At 45.5% G+C, this 17,147-nt stretch overlaps 1 protein-coding gene across 1 annotated transcript; it reads right to left on the bottom strand.

Moving 5' to 3' along the window:
* Positions 1 to 5,225: 5,225 nt before the first annotated feature.
* On the bottom strand, positions 5,226 to 9,074 carry NDUFC2 (NADH:ubiquinone oxidoreductase subunit C2). Its single transcript, XM_083500086.1, has 3 exons — positions 8,781 to 9,074; positions 7,465 to 7,608; positions 5,226 to 5,430 (listed from the first exon to the last, which is right to left on the bottom strand). The coding sequence occupies exons 1-3, from the start codon at positions 8,932 to 8,934 to the stop codon at positions 5,381 to 5,383; spliced, it is 348 nt and encodes a 115-aa protein (XP_083356212.1). The 5' UTR covers positions 8,935 to 9,074; the 3' UTR covers positions 5,226 to 5,380.
* Positions 9,075 to 17,147: the final 8,073 nt, after the last annotated feature.

Below are 17,147 nucleotides of genomic sequence, written 5' to 3'. Positions count from 1 at the left end.
TCTGGGCCTCATCAATAGGAGTATAGCATCTAGATCAAGGGAAGTAATAGTGCCACTGTATTCTGCTCTGGTCAGACCTCACCTGGAGTACTGTGTCCAGTTCTGGGCACCACAGTTCAAGAAGGACACTGACAAACTGGAATGTGTCCAGAGGAGGGCAACCAAAATGGTCAAAGGCCTGGAAACGATGCCTTATGAGGAACGGCTAAGGGAGCTGGGCATGTTTAGCCTGGAGAAGAGGAGGTTAAGGGGTGATATGATAGCCATGTTCAAAGATATAAAAGGATGTCACATAGAGGAGGGAGAAAGGTTGTTTTCTTCTGCTCCAGAGAAGCGGACACGGAGCAATGGATCCAAACTACAAGAAAGAAGATTCCACCTAAACATTATGAAGAACTTCCTGACAGTAAGAGCTGTTTGACAGTGGAATTTGCTGCCAGGGAGTGTGGTGGAGTCTCCTACTTTGGAGGTCTTTAAGCAGAGACTTGACAACCATATGTCAGGAGTGCTCTGATGGTGTTTCCTGCTTGGCAGGGGGTTGGACTCGATGGCCCTTGTGGTCTCTTCCAACTCTATGATTCTATGATTCTATGATTCTATGATTCTATGATTCTATGATTCTATGATTAACTAATGGGGCCTCCCGCTGCGCCGCCGGAGCATGATTTCTGTTCTCATCCTGAAGCAAAGTTCTTAACCCGAGGTACTATTTATGGGTTAGCACAGTCTGTAACCTGTAACCTGAAGCGTCTGTAACCTGAAGTGTCTGTAACCCGAGGTACCACTGTAAATCCGGCAGGTCTGGAATGTGGGACCCCCTTGTTTGCCTGAACAAGGAACAGCGTTAGAAGGGGAGAGAGGAAAAATGCAGTATTCTGGAGCCCAGCAGCTGAGCCAGGGGCATCAATGGTTCGACTCTGCATACGGCACTTTCCTGGGATCCTAAAGCTTCTTAGTCTGCTGGTTTTGTTTTTGTACTAACTTTGTTGTTGTTTAGTCATTTAGTCATGTCTGACTCTTTGTGACCCCCTGGACCAGAGCACGCCAGGCACTCCTGTCTTCCACTGCCTCCAACAGTTTGGTCAAACTCATGCTGGTAGCTTCGAGAACACTGTCCAACCATCTCGTCCTTTGTCGTCCTCTTCTCCTTGTGCCCTCCATCTTTCCCAACATCAGGGTCTTTTCCAGGGAGTCTTCTCTTCTCATGAGGTGGCCAAAGTATTGGAGCCTCAGCTTCAGGATCTGTCCTTCCAGTGAGCACTCAGGGCTGATTTCCTTCAGAATGGGTAGGTTTGATCTACTTGCAGTCCATGGGACTCTCAAGAGTCTCCTCCAGCACCAGAATTCAAAAGCACCAATTCTTCGGCGATCAGCCTTCTTTATGGTCCAGCTCTCACTTCCATACATCGCTACTGGGAAAGCCATAGCTATAACTATATGGATCTTTGTTGGCAAGGTGATGTCTCTGCTTTTTAAGAGACATCACCTTGCTGACATCTTCTAACCTTAGAAGATGAAATAGATTGTATTGAACTTTTTTAACCTTCAGAATCTCACAGAAAGCAGGTCGGAAAGGCTGCCGAAAAAGCTAAGCAAACAGGCTTCCAGGTCACTCTGCTCTGCTTCTTGAAAAGGCTTGTGGCACCCAAAACAAAGAGCAGTCAAAATCTGCAAATATGGGAGGTCTGTTTGAACACGCAGCTTCAGCAGATGTGAGGTATGCAATGCTGGGTCAACATTGCATAAAACCATAAAGGTGGAGTGGGGGCTTGTGGGCCACCTAAAAATTGGGTGATTTTTTTTCCAGACCTTGGGGTAAAAGGCTGGTACAAAACCCCTTAAGTACCGTATTTTTCACTCTATAACACGCACCTGACCATAACACGCACGTAGTTTTTAGAGGAGGAAAATCCGTAGGCATGCCACCTATAGGCATTCCCTCCATAACACGCACAGACATTTCCCCTTACTTTTTAGGAGGAAAAAAGTGAGTGTTATGGTGCAAAAAATACGGTAAATAAAATCTAGTCCGTCTTGAAATGTTTTAAGAAGTTCGTGCTATTCTAGCAAAGACAGGGGGCTGAATAAGGAGCTTTCAGGATATGGATTTTCCTGAAACATCACAAACTGTCTGTGTAGACTGGTTGTGTTGGCTATATATCCAAATGCGTATCACGCTGCAATGTTCAGGCAACTAATATGCTCCCCAGTTGCTCCAGAGGAGTCTTCCGCAACCTGGTGCCCATGGTTCATGATCAGGGATGATGGGAATTGTAGTGCAAAACATCTGAAGGGCATGATGCTCTGCAGGTTGTGCAATGGAGTTTGAAGTTTCATCGAGGACAGAAATGTGAATATGCATCTCCAGTTCAGGTCTTTTAACTGCACTGGGCAACTATACCTGGGTCTGTGAAGCAGACACACACATTGCCTTTAGCTGGACCTGCGGGGAATTTAACCTCAGACCTTATAATACAAAAGAAACATGTCCTGCCACCTTCATTACACGCAAACATTCCTCTTTCCCCAGGTCTTGGGTTAATTAAACAATCTAGGGCATGGAGGGGGATATTGTTTGCCGTTGTGTTATGCCTTTTTGTGTATTTATACCGTAATATGCCTTGCAATCCTTAGATGAAGGGACGTATATTAATTTAATTAAAAAATGTGTGCTTTTATGCTTCTTGTCTGGAGATGCTGGGGCTAGAACTATTAGGACATGTGGAGCTGGATTTGAAGGATCATACGGGCGGAATTTACAGCGTGCATGGTAAGCCAACAGGGATTCATAGAATCATAGAATCATAGAGTTGGAAGAGACCACAAGGGCCATCGAGTCCAACCCCCTGCCAAGCAGGAAACACCATCAGAGCACTCCTGACATATGGTTGTCAAGCCTCTGCTTAAAGACCTCCAAAGTAGGAGACTCCACCACACTCCTTGGCAGCAAATTCCACCGTCAAACAGCTCTTACTGTCAGGAAGTTCTTCCTAATGTTTAGGTGGAATCTTCTTTCTTGCAGTTTGGATCCATTGCTCCGTGTCCGCTTCTCTGGAGCAGCAGAAAACAACCTTTCTCCCTCCTCTATGTGACATCCTTTTATATATTTGAACATGGCTATCATATCACCCCTTAACCTCCTCTTCTCCAGGCTAAACATGCCCAGCTCCCTTAGCCGTTCCTCATAAGGCATCGTTTCCAGGCCTTTGACCATTTTGGTTGCCCTCCTCTGGACACATTCCAGTTTGTCAGTGTCCTTCTTGAACTGTGGTGCCCAGAACTGGACACAGTACTCCAGGTGAGGTCTGACCAGAGCAGAATACAGTGGCACTATTACTTCCCTTGATCTAGATGCTATACTCCTATTGATGCAGCCCAGAATTGCATTGGCTTTTTTAGCTGCCGCGTCACACTGTTGGCTCATGTCAAGTTTGTGGTCAACCAAGACTCCTAGATCCTTTTCACATGTACTGCTCTCAAGCCAGGTGTCCCCCATCTTGTATTTGTGCCTCAGAATTTGTGCCCCATCTTGTATTTGTGTAGCATGTCAGAATGGTTAGCAGCACTAAAGAGGGTACCCACTTCCCCTACAGCCTGGCTCACTTGTTTGAGACACCTGGATTGGGTATAAACTATTCCTGGATTACATTTGCATCTGGAACACTAGACCGTATTTACTTCTATCTGATACAATTGGAATGAAGATGATTCATCATCTGTCTGTGTGCAATAAGCACTAGTATCGTGTAAAATGCACGGGGGTGGGGGAATGGCATCCAAAACTAAACAACAAGTGCAAGATTGAACAGGTGCAATGAACATTATATATTAGGGTTACATCTGGATTTTCCCAGACATGTTTGGAATAATGCAGTTGGCAGTGGTGTCCGGGTAGGAAAATGTCTTGGAAAATCAGCTCAACAACTTTGGGCAAAACTGAGAAAAACTTAGCAATTATATATGCTCTTTGGATTTAAAATGCACTTTATTTCCCTATAGTATTTTGAAGTATGTTACATTTTTTATTCCTACCCAACTTAAGAGTCCAGTTCTTCAGGTAGGGTATCTGTTCTTGCGGTTATATGAAAAATTTTACACATCACTTGGGAAGACAGACGAACTAATGCCAGTGTACTGGAAGAAGCAAAGATCCCCAGTGTCGAAGCAATGATTCTTCAACATCAACTTCGTTGGACTGGTCATGTTGTGCAGATGCCTGATGATCGTCTTCCAGAGCAACTACTCTATTCCAAACTTAAAAATGGAAAGTGTAATGCTGGTGGTCAACGAAAAAGGTTTAAAGACTGGCTCAAGGCAAATCTAAAAAAAATGTAGTATAAACACTGACAACTGGGAAACACTGGCCTGTGAGCGCTCCAGCTGAAGAACAGCCTTTACCAAAGGTGTCATGGGCTTTGAAGACACTCGAACTCAGGACGCAAGGGATAAACATGCTAAGAGGAAGGCACGCTTGGCAAACCCTCACCGTGATCAACTCCCACCAGGAAACCAATGTCCCCACTGTGGAAGGATGTGTGGGTCCAGAATTGGCCTCCACAGTCACTTGTGAACTCACATGTTTATGGAAGATAATCTTACTCAGCTATGAGTGATCACCAAAGAAGATGATGATGAAAATGAAACTTTTTTTTTTAATGCCACTGTCTCTTTTCCAGGATAAACATACCCAGCTCCTTCAACCATTCCTCATAAGGCTTGGCTTCCAGAGCCTTGATCATCTTGGTTGCCCTCCTCTGCACACCTTCCAGCTTGTTAACATCCTTCTTAAATTATGGTGGCTAGAACTGAAAACAGTATTCCAGGTGTGGTCTGACCGAGGCAGAATAGAGTGGTACTATGGAAGATAATCTTACTCAGCTATGAGTGATCACCAAAGAAGATGATGATGAAAATGAAACTTTTTTTTTTAATGCCACTGAAAGTTAGCAGGGCAGGGCAGCCTACCCACAAAAATGGGAAGAGGGAGACCCATGTACAGCAAATTGAGCTTCTTAGAGGAAAGATGGGATATAAAGGTATTAATAAATAATATATAGTACTGCCTCTGAGCCTGCAAATACCCCTCATGACTAGTAGCCATTGTTAGAAATCATATAGTGTCACATCTTAGCTTGGCCCCAAAGCAGAAACTATTGCCATATCATTCAATCCCATTCGTTAATTAAACCTGATTCCAAACTACCTTGTGACAATAAAAACATACATTACTTAGTCATAGCTTTAATGATAAGATTAAAGGTCCAAGTGTTTGAAACAAGTATTTCATCTCAACTACTGACATAGGTTATGCACATATCCCACGCTCGACAGATTACTCGTGGGATAACAAAGCAACGAGTGAGACCTGCTTGCAAGGTCTTCAGCGAATTGGATGGAAATTCTCCAGAACTTCTGCCATGCGTTTCTTCTCTATCAAAAAAAAAAAGAAAGAAAAAAGAAACGCTGTTTAAAAAAGCCAGTTCGCATTACAATTAACGAGAAAAATTAAAATTAAATCCATCAATTTCACTGAGTTTAAGTATACAGTGGCACCTCGGGTTACATACGCTTCAGGTTACATACGCTTCAGGTTACAGACTCCGCTAACCCAGAAATAGTGCTTCAGGTTAAGAACTTTGCTTCAGGATGAGAACAGAAATCGTGCTCCGGTGGCGCGGCAGCAGCAGGAGGCCCCATTAGCTAAAGTGGTGCTTCAGGTTAAGAACAGTTTCAGGTTAAGTACGGACCTCCGGAACGAATTAAGTACTTAACCCAAGGTACCACTGTACTTTACTCTGCGTTGAATTGTGGCCTGTGCTTGCAGCTGTCACTGTGTCACTCTATTCTGCCTCCCCCCATCCTTTAAAATCAAATAACGGTATGTCACAGTAGTGGTAGCAGAAGCAGCCAGGAAGATCTGATTACTTGTAAGCAGGATAACAAAGAAAGCAAGCACAGCCTATGTAAATCTACCTATCCTTAAAGGTTTAGCGGTTGTGCCCCCATTGCACGTGCTGTTGCACATGGGGACAAAGCTGGAAACAACATTCCTTCTCTCTGGTGCCACCCACCCACTCCCTGCCGACAAGGAGTTTGGTTATCGTTCTCTACATTTTGTGTTCTGCTGGCAACTCAAAAACATTCATTTTTTATAGAAAGCTTTTCATTATGTTGCTCTTAATGTCTATATTGTGAGTGCTAGGTCTAGTTTTTTGCTCCTTTTCGTTTGATTCTTTGTTGTCAATCAACTTGTCATTTTGTTCGATAATCATTGTTGTTTTGATACTTGCTTTTTATATTTTTAAGCCGCTATGAGCAACACCTGAAGGAGCGTCTCCACCCCCATCGTTCTGCCCGGACACTGAGGTCCAGCTCCGAGGACCTTCTGGAGGTTCCCTCTCTGCGAGAAGTAAGATCACAAGGAACCAGGCAGAGGCCCTTCGCAGAAGTGGCGCCTGCCTTGTGGAACGCCCTCCCTTCTGATGTCAAGGAAATAAACAACTATCTGACTTTTAGAAGACATCTGAAGGCAGCCCTGTTCAGGGAAGTTTTTAATGTTTGATGTTTTGTTGGTTTATTTATATTATTATTATTATTATTATTATTATTATTATTGTTATTATTATTATTATTCTGTTGGGAGCCACACCAAGTGGCTGGGGAAACCCAGCCAGATGGGCGGGGTACAAATAAATGATTTATTATTATTATTATTATTATTATTATTATTATTATTATTATTATTATTACTACTACTACTACTACTACTACTACTACTACTACACCATTGTGGAGAAGAAAAGCAGAGTATAATTTATTTAGCACAACTAATACAGCCCTCGACACGTATGTTGTATGAACTAGCCCTGGGTTTTTTGGAAAGATGGACAGCAGAGAACTCTCTCTCTTTCACCAAAGCTGCCTTATTTCACATATATCTGAACAGTAGCCTCACAGAACACATTCTCTCTGAGATTTGGGATCTTCCACTGCCACATTCACATACAGAAAAAATAGGGAGGTACAATTTACTCTATACAAACCACTGACAAGGGCTGGAACTCTAATGTATGATTCACTCAGAGGGGTGTTTGTTTACTTTCCAGGGAGAGGTGGATCAGCTTTGAACACTCTAGCGTGGCTGTCTTTACTTCCCTAGAGAGGCCTTTCATACACTTTGAGAACCATGGTTAGGGGTGCGCATACAACATATACAGTATGTGTGCAAGCACTGCTTTCCTACACCCCCTTGTGGCGTTTTCGTGCAGTAGAACTTGGCTGTTAAAAGCCACTTGCTTAATCGTTGAACAGCAAGCAAGACTTGCTTGTAGTGGACCTGAAAAAAGTCTTACAACTGTGTGGGGACAAGGAGGTTTAAATCTCTGCTACCGTTGTTCTGATGTCACATAATATATCCATGGGAGCAACGGAGGCGCAATACCCAACAGCTTATCACAAATGTACCTTTTTCCTTAAAGTCCTCAGGATGGTGCCTTATGTATTCTGAAAGTTGTCTATCCTTTAAAGCATATTCGTAATTGGCTCGCTTACAGAGGTAATAACCTAGATAGAAGCCAAGAGATGTGACCAGGACTTGGCGATGGACTCCTGGAACAGGACAAAGAAAAAAGAGGGGGGGATGAGGGAGAGCAGGGGTAGCAGTTTCACAGGCTGAACAGAAACCTCCATGAAGCATGCGCAGAGTTGCGTTTTCTCTCGCACCAAACCCTGAGTTGTGAGCACAAGGCAGGGCAGAGACCCCCCCCCTTGTGCACCCACCTCCACTCGAACCATAGGAACCAACTCCAAGGGGCTGAGGTGTCTTTGTCCACCCCCCCCCCATAATTAAATATTTAAGGGTGGCCGGGGGCCGCCAAAGTTAGCGGTCACTGCCATTCAAATGGGGTGTATGTGTGTGGCTCCCCCAGTGCCAGATTTACGTATACGCTAAACAAGCTGTAGCTTAGGGCCTCACTCTCTTGGGGGCCCCCAAAAAAATAAAAGGGAAAAAACTGGATGTACATTTCCAAAAGATAAGATAAAAAAACAAATAAATTAAAACCTACATACAGCAACAGTGTTTTGTGTTGTGTAGGCCCCTATGATGTAAGTCATGGGCCCCACCTGCTCGCCTGCTCCCTAAAATATCACTGGTTTGCTCCTTTCTATATATAGGGTGCCTACATTCTGCATGGACTGCTAACATGGCAACATGTGCAAATGGCTTGAGATACCTATTAGGTCCATAAATTACCATATAGCATATATTCAACACAAAAAAGCGACAATTTGTTGTTGACAAAGGAAAGCTGGACATATATTAATATACTTCTTAATTGTATCTCAGTTCAGCAATTACTTTGATAAAATACATATTTTGTTATGTGCAAATGGCTTTCGATACCTATTAGGTCCATAAATTACCATGTAGCATATATTCAGCACAAAAAACAGCAACAATTCGTTGTTGACAAAGGACAGCTGGACATATAAAGGGCCCCGTTACCTTCAGGAGCGTAAGGCCTCATCAAACTTAAACCCGGCCCTGGGTTCCCCCCCACCCGCCCCAATATTTAAAGCAGACTCTGACCATGCACAGAGTGGTTTCCTTGGCTGCCCTTTTGCACAGCCCAGGGAGACAGTTCTTCCCCTGGGGGGAATCCCCTCAAACCCGGGCATGCGCAGAGCGGTTTCCCCGGCACCAACCACCCCTCCCCTGAGCATGCACAGAGTGCATTTCCTCAAGAACCCTCCCTCCCTTCCCGCCGGCCTCGACCCACCCGTTCCCAGGACGGGCCTCTGTCTGATGGCGTTCTCCAGCAAGACGCTGACCCAGCCCAGGAAGCCCAGGTAGACCGAGCCCCTGTTGAACAGCCGCGGGGGCGGAATCGACCGAGCCTCGTCTGGCAGCCGGAGGTACAGCGGCGACGGCATGGCGGAGGCCGGCGACAAGGGCGCGCAGACCCAGCAGCAGCAGCGGCGCCGCTCGGGGAGGGCCTGGCTTCAAGGGCAGGGGGAGGTCCGCCCCGCAACAACGTCCCCCGCGACTCCCGGCCCGCGACGCCAAGGTTCCGCGGCTCTTTGGTTCCGTCGCCCCTCCCCTCGACTCGGAGCCAAGGGCGGTCCCTCAGCGACGTCTTCCCCCGCTCCGCATTGCACGCAGCCAGCGAGGCGGAGGTTCCGCGGCTCTTTGGTTCCCCGCTTCCTAGACGCCCCCCCCCCCCGGGGCCGGATTTAGGTTTGATGAGGCCCTAAGCTACTGAAGGGAAAAGGGGCCCTTTATATGTCCAGCTGTCCTGTCAAAAACAAATTGTCGCTGTTTTTTGTGTGGAATATATGCTACATGGTAATTTATGGACCTCATAGGTATCTCAAGCCATTTGCACATAACAAAATATGTATTTTATCAAAGTAATTGCTGGACTGAAATACAGTTAACAAGTATATTAATAGCAAAACACAATTAAGAAGTATATTATAGTGAGGACATGGCTGGCACTGTGGGTTAAACCACAAAGCCTAGGACTTGCCAATCAGAAGGTTGGCAGTTCAAATCCCCACGACGGGGTGAGCTCCCGTTGCTTGGTCCCTGCTCCTGCCAACCTCGCAGTTTGAAAGCACGTCAAAGTGCAAGTAGATAAATAGGTACCACTCTGGCAGGAAGATAAACGGCATTTCCGTGCGCTGCTCTGGTTCGCCAGAAGTGGCTTAGTCATGTTAGCCACATGACCCGGAAGCTGTACGCCGGCTCCCTCGGCCTGAAAGCAAGATGAGCGCCGCAACCCAAGAGTCAGCCACGACTGGACCTAATGGTCAGGGGTCCCTTTAGCTTTTTTACCCCTGTAAATCCTTGAGTGTGCTTCTAATAGAGAAGTTATGGTAGCCTGTTACTTCATGAAACTGATGGTTTTGCAAGTTGCTCCCCGCCCCCCAATTGGGGCAGAAATATAGCTAATATGTGAATCACAAAGATACAGCTCAAAGCTAGAACGTAAGTTGCTACATGGTGCAAATGGCTCCACGTAACACAGTTTCCCAACATGCACACTAACACAATGTAACAGAACATGATGGGGATCAGAACTTAATCAGCAGAAATTGCCTGTGCTTATTGCGCATGTGTATGAGGTGATGATGTATACGATTGGTGGAAATTGAAATGCTTTGATTGAGATTTTATAACTACCACTGCCTGGACCACCGGGCGGGGTTGAAATATTGCGGAACGATCTGACTGTAACCCATTGCTTTGCAATAAACATTGGACTCCTAACTCCTCACGTTTATTGGCGTAAACTCAGGAGATAAGCTATTTAGCTATTTTCTGACTTACAACATTTTATGCTGTGACTCAGATCAACAACCCCTTGCAATGAAGTGGCCCATCCACCACAGTGTCCTATTCTCACAAAGGTGCCTCATTAACTAACATTAATATTGTTACTATGTTTATTTATACCCAGCCTCCCTAAGTCAGTAATGACTTAGAATCATAGAAATGTAGAGTTACAATCTAATCTCTGCCTAAATGCCTCTAAGGAAGGAGAGTCCATCACCTGAGGCAGTCTGTTCCAAATTCGAACAGCTCTTACCATCAAAAAGTTCTTCCTGATGTAGTTATTACCTTTCTTGTAACTTGAATCCATTGCTTTGGGTCTTACCCTCTGGAGCAGGAGAAAATAGCTTGCACCATCCTCCACAACAGGCCTCCAGATACTTGAAGATGGCTATATCTCCTCTGTCTCCTCTTTTTCCAGGCTATACATACCCAGCTCCTTCAGCCTTTCCCCATAAGGCTTGGCTTCCAGACCCTTGATCATCTTGGTTTCCCCCCTCTGCAAAAATTGCCAACATCCTTCTTAAATTGTGGTGCCCAGAACCGGAAACAATATTCCAGGCGTGGTCTGACCGAGGCAGAATAGAGTGATACTATTACTTCCCTTGATCTGGACACTAGACTTCTGTTGATGCAGCTTAGAATAGCATAAGCTTTTTGCTGCTGCATCACAATGTTGTACAGTAGTTTACACCTGAGGTGGGCAGATTCCAGCCTTCTCCATTTATTTTTCTTGAACCTAGTGGTCTACAAACCAAAGCCAGGTACCACTGAGCCTCTTGGGCTTGCCAACTGGAAGGTCGGCGGTTCGAATCCCCACAACGTAGTGAGCTCTTGTTGCTGTCCCAGCTCCTGCCAACCTAGCAGCTCGAAAGCACGTCAAAGTTCAAGTAGATAAATACAGTGGGGGGGGGGAGTATTTAATCCCCTGCTAAATTTGCCCATTTGCCCTCTGATGAAGAAATGACCAGTCCATAATTTTAATGGTAAGTTTATTGTAGCTGTGAGAGACAGAATAACAACAGGAAAACCCCCAGAAACCCTGAAGACAAAAGTCAGAGATTGATGTGCCACTCCTGGTTAGCTTTCTTCAGTCCAGCCTAATTTAGGTGGAAAATGTTTGGTTGTTGTGAGTCAATGACCCGCAACCCGCGTAGGGTAACTAAGACACAAGGACACATGTATTTTAGGTTAATGGGCTAAAGAAGGTCAATACTTTATTGGGTACATACAGCATGAGAGTGGTATTGGCTTAGGCATTGGATCAAACAACATACCGTATTTTTTGCTCTATAGGACACACCGGACCATAGGAGGGGGAGAACAGGGGGGGGAAATTATTTTTTTTCTTGTTCTCCCCCTCTAAAACAAGGTGCGTTCACCCAAAGCCTCGGGAGTGCAGCGGGAGTTCCTGCTGCGCTCTGGAGGCTTCAGGTGGCTACCTTGGAAGCCTGGAGAGCAAGACTCTCCTGGCTTCAGCAAAAGGAACCCGAAGCCTTTGGAGCGCAGTGTGAGGTCCCGCTGTCCTCCAAAGGCTTCAGGGATCTATGAGGCTGGGGGGGGGGGGAAGCAGCACTTCCCCCCAGCACCAGCCTCACAAGCTGCTGATGTGGGAACAGCTCCCGCTCACAACACCTCCCCTCTGGGAGGGGAGGCTTTGTGAGTCGAGGACCTACAAGTACCGTATTTTTTGCACCATAACACTCACTTTTTTCCTCCTAAAAAGTAAGGGGAAATGTCTGTGCATGTTATGGAGGGAATGCCTACGGGTGGCATGCCTACGGATTTTCCTCCTCTAAAAACTACGTGCGTGTTATGGTCAGGTGCGTGTTATAGAGCGAAAATACGGTAAATAAGACACAAGGACACATGTATTTTAGATTAATGGGCTAAAGGAGGCCACAACTTTATTGGTTACAGCATGTGAGTGGTATTGGCTTAGGCATTGGATCAAACAACCTATATATGACCCCACAGGACACATATTCCAATGCCTAACCACCACCTGAGCCAAAGAGGCTCACCACCAAATACCCTCACAGCTGCAACCAATCCCTAATGCTACTGATATTGGCCAACCACACATCATTTCCTTGATCAGACAAATGAATGCCATCGTCTCTAAACAGGGCCGCCTCGCTGAATCTGATGTCAACATGCTTGATCCCATGGCTGTTAATAAAACAATTTGCGGGCCGCCACACGATTCAAGAGTTTCCTGGATTTGTCGATGGCAACGACTGCCACGCCAAACTCTCCTCTTCAGAAGGCAGGACCAAAACAAGGTAGACTCCGGAAACAGAGCAGCAAGTCCTTTTTTATGTTCAATAACAAGTCCAAGCTCTTCCTGAAGGCCAAGTCTTTCTCCCCAGCTGAATGATCAGGATGTCAGGTGGGTCAAACGCTGCTGCTTTTGCCTTCGTAACTGGCATCAACTCCTCCCATCGCATGCCACGTTTTGAAATCCAGGAAACTCTCACACTTGCAGGCAGTCCCAGGTTGTCGCCCAAGCCGCAATCTCTGGCCCAGTGGACGATACTATGACCGCAGATCCAAACTTGAATGTTAGAAGAAGCTGAGGGTAAGAAAACAAGGACAGGTAAGTGGTTGCGTTCTAAAAATTCTTTCATATGTACCATTTCAATGCATTCCTGATTCTATCTGTTGAGTGGCCTAAAGGGGCAGCCATTGTGGCGGCCCCAATCCTGAAAGAGTCGGCAGCATATTCCTCTGCAGGGAAACCACAGGCATCAATCGCTTTGCGCAATACTTGCATGAACTGATGCCTCTTCAAACAGGAACCATCCTCGTGTATGAAAAAAGGGCCACCGCCAGGCGGTCTAAGATATAAGTACCGCCTAGTGTCCTTTACTGGGCATGGACCCTGGTTTTCAGAAGCAGAAAGTCTGACCGGGACACCCTTTCCCTGTTGGTCAGTTTTTGACCGCTGAATGCATATTATTAACTCGGAGTTGGATAATTGTATGTCATTTAAGTGGAGGCCGCGAGAGGAACCATCGGCTTGGGCCTCAAACACAACCTCGTCAACACTCAGGGCTCCGAAGGCGGCAATGGAGAATGCCGCGGAAAACAAACGTGCTTCATATTTTGACCAACATATTGACCTAAGTTTCTGGCGTATCAGGCAGAGGAGATCAAATGTTACCAGCTTTCTGCTCTCGCCATTTGCAAGTTGGAGTCTGCACCAGCCCTTAACTGCTCTTCGAACGATAAAATCAGCGCAAGGGTCAGCTGAGAATATAACTTTGCTAAAAAAGCTGATGGCAGCCGAATGGGTTCTTAAGGTTTCTGCTGCACATCCCAAATTATGCAGGTGTGCTAGGTACTGTAACGCGTGATCAGTAGTGGGCGGGATGTTGGGGGCAAGAGCTGAAACCTTGGATCTGAAATCCAGGAAATCGCACCAGGCTTTCTTATACGACCTGAGAGTAGAAGGTTCAAGTGAGGCTAATACTCCCTTGATAACTTCACATTTCCAATGCTCCAGAGGTGGTCCGAGAAAGGTTCCGGCAGCTGCTGGGCCGAAGATGCTAAGTGGAAGCAGTTCATCTGACTCCTCATCCGTATCCCGCGATCTAGACTTCTCGTAAACGTGTTTCTTCTTGGAGCGTCTCTTCCCTGCCGGCTTATCTGTTGTGGTGGGCTGTTGCTCGGCTGATGCCTGAAGCTGCACCTCCTCACCATCAGAGATCTCAGACTCAGGAAGTTGAACCCCTGGCTGAGAGCTCTGAAGAAAACTAGAAGAAGACTGAGACACAGACATGTTATTGGGTGGAACAGAAGCCGATCGACCTGTAGCATGTGTTGCTGCTGACAAGGCGCGGGACATTCGGGACCTAGCACGAGTCTGTGGAGGTTGATTAGCTGACAACATAACCCGCGTACTTGTGCTTGCGAATTGGGATTCGTTAAATAATGACGCAGATGTGCCAGGCAGCTCACCATTGAGGGATGGAGCAACAGGCGCCGTGTCAGGAATAAAACTAGGAGAAGGGGAGGACGTTGGCGAGCGGTTAGCAATACGTTGTTCAAAATCATTTATAATACACCTGAGAGCATTAAATAATTGAGACATGGTTTTAGGATCAGAATCCTCCTTACGCGACTCCCGATTGCTTGAGGTAGGACGTTTTGCCTTAGAAGTGGGATTCTTGGCAGGAGCTTTCCTCTTTGGCGCCATTGGGAAATGGTTACACAGTGCTAAACAACACTATATACAGCAAAACGCAGTAGTGTGAATTATACTTGTCTCTCTCTCTCTTGTTATTGATTGATTGGCCTTTGTTATTTATTTTTAAATTTATTTATTTATTTATTAAATATTATTATAATATATCTTTTATTTATTATCACTTAAGGCTAGCCCTATAAGCCAGCTTTAAGGAAAAGGCAGCAAAACTATGCGAGCAACAACTTAGATAAATTAGCTGCGAAAGCAAAACCAAATTATTGAGACAAAATAAAACCCTGTAAAACTGGCAAATGTGCTGCAGCACACGACAGCCAGCTATCAGCAAGCCTTAATTAACTTAGTCCCAATCCCTATTTAAATATGACTAATGCAATATAATTCTAGAACCCCTAGTTAATTTAAACTCAAAACCAAGTGAAATAAATTTGCAGCTGTTACTTAGCTCAGTGTTGTTTCAAGTAAACTTGCAGCTGTTACTAGAGCTCCAAGCCGCTAGAGAATAAACTGTAGCCTAAAGATTTGTACGTAAACCTTAAAATTGAAATGAACCAAGATCAATTGTAGCCAAATAAATTCAGAATAAAGTGATCCAAAGGGAAGCAAGACGTAAGCCCCCCACTTGACTTCAAGGCTCCGGTCATAGGACCGGCAGTGAAGCGATTAGGACTACTGGCAAGGCAACTGGAGGGCAATTAAGCAGTTTTGGATAACAAAGGACAAAATGCAGGAAAGGGCGCTGGAGGGAAAAGCACACCCGTTCAGGCAATGTTCCTTGTTAATATTTGGAGGAGGAAGCCCCTTTGTTGAGGGAGAAAGGCCCTAGCAAATAAGAAACCTCACCAGTAAGGTTGAAAAAAGGTTTGGGGGGGGTGCTGAGAAAGAAAAGGGATGGGGGGGGTTGGAAGCCCGGCAGGGGAAATCCCAACAAATGACGCAAGGGCTGGGTGGGTGTCCCTGTGGGGTGGGTGTGTAGGTACGTTGATATGTATAGTATAGGTAGGTATTATATAGAGTAATGTGGGTATCTTTTATGTTATGAAAATAAGGTGTGTTGTGTACGTGTATTGTGTAAATGTATATGTATTTTATGTTAGGAAAATAAAAAGGGGGGGGGGGAATGGACACAGCGGCTGGACTGGGAGAAGCTAAAAACAAAGCACAAAGGCAGGGGAAAGCCAAACAAATCAGGGTTTTTTTTCCCGCCCCCCCACCCAAAGCAGCCTCCAAACCTCGAGGAGAAAAGAGAAGAGAGTTGCTGGTCAGAGGAGGAATGTAAGAAGGAATGGAGGAGAGAGGAGCTGGCGAGGGCGACGCAGAGATCTGGATCCCGCGACTCCAGGAAGCAGAAAGAGGTGCGGGTCTGCCGCGCGGCCGCTTGAATAAGGCTAGACTCCGCCCCCAAGCCAACCCTATTGGCTGGCTTGACTGGCGTGGCAAATGACGCAGGGGGGCGAGTACGCTCCCGCTCACACTACCTCCCCTCTGGGAGGAGAGGCTTTGCGTAACGTGGGAATCAGAAACTGCTGCAGATTAGCTGCAAATCAGTCGGTAGACCTCCAGATCGTTTCTCCTTTTGCCCTAGGAGCAGTTGTCGCAGGAAGCCCCCCCCCCCCAATCATTCAGTTTGTACAAACTTCTTCTTTTTAAAAAAAAGATATTTATTGAAAGTTTTTAAGATATAACAAAAAAAAAGAAAACATACAAAAAAATAATAAAAAACAGTTAAAAACACACATTAATTTTCAATAACATAACTTCCATACACTTATTTCCTCGGACCTCCTCATACCTCCCTTCTTTGTATTCCAGTTCGATTTGTTAGTTCAGCAAATCCTTACCATTAAACTTTTACCCATTTGCGAAACCTTTTTTCCCCCGTATCTCTTAAAGCATTACAGCTGGAAACCGCTTAGTTTCTATCCAACACCCTTCTAACATTCATTAATTTTACAATGTTTCTGTAAGTAGTCTTTGAATTTCTTCCAGTCTTTTTTCACCAACTGGATTCTGCCAGTCATTTCTGCCAATTCCATGTAGTCAATCACCTTCATCTGCCATTCTTCAGTTTGTACAAACTTCACACACACTACTGTACATACGCTACGCTTCTGTTATAAATTCATAGAAAATCAACCATACATCGGATCTGCACTGTTCCGTTTTTATTTTACTCCAAGAAGGAAGGACTACAAAATGGGGAAGGTTTGATACAGGGCAGCCATAATCCCTTGAGCATACCAGCACATACACAGGAGCCCTGCCCAGTTGCTATGCCAACCCTGATGGTCCTAGACAGAACACCCATCAAGGACGCAACAAACTGCATATGTGAGTGGATTCAACACGGACTGCAACAAAGGAACAGTGATTGGATCTCCCCTCAGGGGGCAGGAAACTGCAACTTCCCTTTTGTCTTCTGGAAGTGACTCATGGGGAGGGGGAGAAGGGGAACCGGCCAGGTGTCATGATAAACAGGTTACCTCCACAACCCCTCCCTTAACCCCTCCTGTTTGTGATGTAGTCATGATGTAGTTATAAAGTATTTATAGGGGTGTAGTTTGGGGGATTAGTAACCAATAAAAGTTGGGGTCTTCTTTT

Source organism: Podarcis liolepis (genome assembly GCF_965112155.1).
Source record: "Podarcis liolepis genome assembly, chromosome: 4".
Lineage (NCBI taxonomy): Eukaryota > Metazoa > Chordata > Lepidosauria > Squamata > Lacertidae > Podarcis > Podarcis liolepis.
The sequence above is the reverse complement of the archived record's forward strand: the minus strand, read 5'-3'. Positions and strand labels throughout refer to the sequence as shown.